This window comes from Cantharellus anzutake, assembly GCF_015039405.1.
Source record: "Cantharellus anzutake strain C23 chromosome Unknown EI90scaffold_1, whole genome shotgun sequence".
NCBI lineage: Eukaryota > Fungi > Basidiomycota > Agaricomycetes > Cantharellales > Hydnaceae > Cantharellus > Cantharellus anzutake.
In genome coordinates this window covers 704,330-708,245 of record NW_024066951.1, presented here as the reverse complement: position 1 = coordinate 708,245, position 3,916 = coordinate 704,330, and the positions used below count along the sequence as shown (strand labels likewise).

The window sequence follows — 3,916 nt, the reverse complement described above, 5'->3', positions numbered from 1 at the left end:
GACCTTTGCATTAGTTCCTGAGGAATCTTTGTTCCGTGGTACTTCCATCCTTGGCTATGTGTGCAGATGTGGGAAAGTAGTTTCCGTGGAGGTTCTCTGATTATTTTTATAGTCAAATCTTGGTCGATTGTCCTAATTCTTGGTTTAATATTTGCTATAAATTCCCCCGAGAATTCCGTATCGTTGATGATAAGCTTGAAGTATTTTTGTTATTTTTCTTTCTTTCGATTAATCGTGTATAGTCATAATAATTCGTAAAAATTCGTAAAATTCGTTAAAATTCAGGTCCTTCTATGTTCTCATATCTACTTGTCGTATGAGGTTTTTGTGATTTATCTGGCATATTTCCATAATGGGTTTCCATAGTGTGGCCATTATTTCTCCTACAACGCAGGTAATCTCGCTTAGCTTTCGCTTAGCTCCCGCTTCCTATCTTCCATCCACATGTCACCCCTTTCCCACACCTCGCTTACGATTATCCAAATGAATAGTCATCTTTTCATGTCGTCATTCTATCGGTTAGCTCTTATCTCATTGTAACCGCACTCTAGTGGGTAGTGGTACCCATGTATATAACTCCTATCTCCGCTGAGGATGGCACCTCAGCGTTAACAACGACTAGGATTCTCGGGAACATCCTCTTCATCGTGAACTGACACACAGTCCCTGACAGTATTGTTGCTCCACTTGCTATATAGATAGATACCCTAGAAATGTCCAAAAAAAAAAACTAACTCACCAGCCTCCGAAGTCGAGGATAACTGCACACTCTGGAACCATAATGGATAAAAGTACACCACGGCAAAGTTGCACTGTGGAACAAGGAGGTTGGAGATGCCGACAAGTAAGGGAATGCGCTTCTTGAGTAGCCACGAAGGGAGGATGGGTTCTTCGACTATGTAGAATTCGACGACGATGAATAAGATGGCGAAAGCGATGGCAAGCCCGATTGACACAAGGACCAATGGATCAGACAACTAATCCAATAAAAATAAAAATAAAACTTTTTGGACTCAGAAAAAACCATGCAACACCACCCTGGGCCCTAACCTCATGGCTCATGAAGACTCCAGACTTGGAAACTTTGGTATTGAGCCAGAAAGTGATAGTCATGACAGCCAGTCTGAAGCTGAGGATGGGAATGAGGATGGACTTGGAAACTTTGACATCAAGCCAGAAAGTGACAGTGATGACAGTCAGTCCGGAGCTGAGGATTGGAATGAGGATGTCGACATCACCTATTTCGATACCCCACTAGCTGAGTGCTTGTCTAAAGCCGAAGATGTCCCTTCACATCTAATAAACAAGTGTGGTGCAATACCTGGAAACAAAGTCCATTATGGAGGGACCACAATCAATGGCACTCCAGCAGAATGCACCTGATGCTATCATGCAGCCAAGCAAAGGGTTACTAAGAAAGGAATACAAGAGGCAATCAAAAAAACTGTGTCTGATGGGAAGAAATGGACCCTACATGAATTTTTCCACCAACACCACGTATCCAACTCCCATACCCCAATTCCCTGCGACCCAATCGCCATTAGTGACACCAACATGAGTAGTGATGACACTACACAATGTAATGATCAAATCCTTGGTGATGCTGATGGCCAGGCTCTGGGTGAGCCTCCACGCTGTATGGATTCCATCAATCCTGAGTCAGATGCAACTTTTGTGTATCCAAACCTGCAGCGGCTCGACGTTGTAATGGGTCCATCGATCTAGACTCATGGCTCAGGTCTAGGGGGGGTAGGTCTCTCTCTATCTCTCAGGTAGATGTGGGTCCTGTGAGTACGGTGCTGATACTCTGTCTAACCTCTAACTAACTGTCTGTACAGTTGTCATGGAAGAGTCTGATACAAATATAAAAGGAAAGTCACATGCGTGAATGAATGAAAATAGTAAGGAAAATAAAGAACAAGTCATATCTCCTCAACCACTCCACCAAATCCGACGATCTTGGACTCGTCAGAACCACCTCTACAGTCTCTACAACTCCTACTATTACCATGACTCGCCAATACTAGTCCCTGATGCAGTAGGGGGTGAAATGTGTGATAAGTGTTGGTTTGACCTGCATGGACTTGTCCCCACAACAATGTACCTGAAGTACTTGTTAGACACTGGTCCGGGGTCAGCACCAAAGATCGCCATTGCGGGTCGCTATAGGCCATGATGGCCATGATGCCATGAACAAGGCCCAAGGGTAGGGCAATTGGCCTCAGTGACTCTAAAGGAGCGCTGTGCCCCCTAGCTGTCTCTTGGCCCTCATTTCAGACTCACTGGGGTTGCCTTGCTGGGGTCAGGACTTGGGGGTCATGGTCAAATCGATATTAGAGCTAAAGTACTATAATGTATCATACAGGATGTATATAGGAAGTGTCATATCCATCCCCAGCCATCGACTTCCGGTCCCTCCGATCCCTCCGTTCTAACTCCGCTCCTCCCTCACCAACCTCGGAGCCCCTGTATTCCGCAATCCTCTCGGTACCCCTCGATGGTCACTGTTACAAAAATGGGGCCGGAAGCGCCCATTTTCGTCCATTCTGGCGCAGGAATAGGAAAGGGGGTTGGACATAGGGGTTTACAGGTGGTTTCACAGATGGTTTGACATGTGGTGTAACAGATGTTAGCACAGCGGGTTTTTGTTGATTATTGATTGGATCAACTATATTACTATATAAATCACATGATACAGAACCCATAAGAGTCTAAAATGGAAATTCCCATTTCCATAACAGTCACCACCCCTTCATTTCAATTTATTACCTACACCTCCCTAAGTATGGAGCCCCGAAGACTTCTGGACAGCTCCGACGTCCGCTAGCGCACCCCCGCCTCTGCTGGGCAATACACTCGCCTGCCCTGCAGAGCCCACCTTTGGGCCTATCCCTCCTTTCTGTTTCTGGGTTATCGCCTGCCTTTCCGCTAACCCCGCGAACTGACTCGTCGGTAATATTCAGTCGGCTAATGGTTAAACCCCATTAGCTCCGCTCCGTTCGGTTCCGCCAATTGCGGAACCGTCTCCGCTGTAACCATATATATATCCCACTTGTACATAGGTTACGCCCCAGTAGAAAAATCAACTAGAGTTACCCCCCTAGGTTCTAATTGCCAGTCAGTAAGTTAGGGCACGGACATGTCACTAGGCACAGCACTCTTGGCAGAAGTCGCTGAGGCCGAAGCCCTCCGTTACGGAGACATTCCTTCATCTCGAATCTGGTCTCTGACAGGAAGAGGAAATGAATAGAAGCGGACCCAGGCCGAAGGCCGAAGGGTCCAGAAGCAAAAGGGAACAAAGAGCAGGGTTGGCTGCACAGTGACCGGCAATGACTGAGGGTCAAAACAAACAATAACAGATAAATAAAGGAAGGAGCGTTGTAACAGGTCTATTGCCTAGACTCAAGACAGAGAGAAGGGGGAGGGTGGTAGTGTGCGCGGGTGTGGTTTGTGGGGCCGGGTTTTGGTCCGTTGTTAGACACTGGTCCGGGGTCAGCACCGAAGGTCACCGATGTGGGCCACTATTGGCTGCGATGGCTGCGATGCCTCGAACAAGGCCTGAGGGTAGCGCATTTGGCCTCAGCAACTCTAAAGGGAGTGCTGTGCCCCCTAGCTGTCTCTTGGCCCTCATTTCAGACTCACTGGGGTTGCCTTGTTGGGGTCAGGACTTAGGGGTTGTGGTCACATTAATATTAGAGCTAAGGTACAATAAGGTATCATACAGGATATATATAGGGAGGAAGAATGAATGGAAGCAGACCCAGGCCGAAGGCCAAAGGGTCCGGAAGCAAACGTGAATAAGGAGCGGGGTTGGCCACATAGTGGCCGGCAATGACCGAGGGTCAAAACAAACAATAACAGATAAATAAAGGAAGGAGCATAGGGCCGCAATAGCAGCAGTGGTATCGTAGCGGTG

At 47.2% G+C, this 3,916-nt stretch overlaps 1 protein-coding gene across 1 annotated transcript; it reads left to right on the top strand.

Moving 5' to 3' along the window:
• Positions 1-1,053: 1,053 nt before the first annotated feature.
• Positions 1,054-1,383, top strand: EI90DRAFT_3114478 (uncharacterized protein; the record flags this gene model as incomplete). Its single annotated transcript, XM_039062672.1, has 1 exon — positions 1,054-1,383. The coding sequence occupies one exon, from the start codon at positions 1,054-1,056 to the stop codon at positions 1,381-1,383; it is 330 nt and encodes a 109-aa protein (XP_038923757.1).
• Between the last annotated feature and the right edge of the window lie 2,533 nt (positions 1,384-3,916).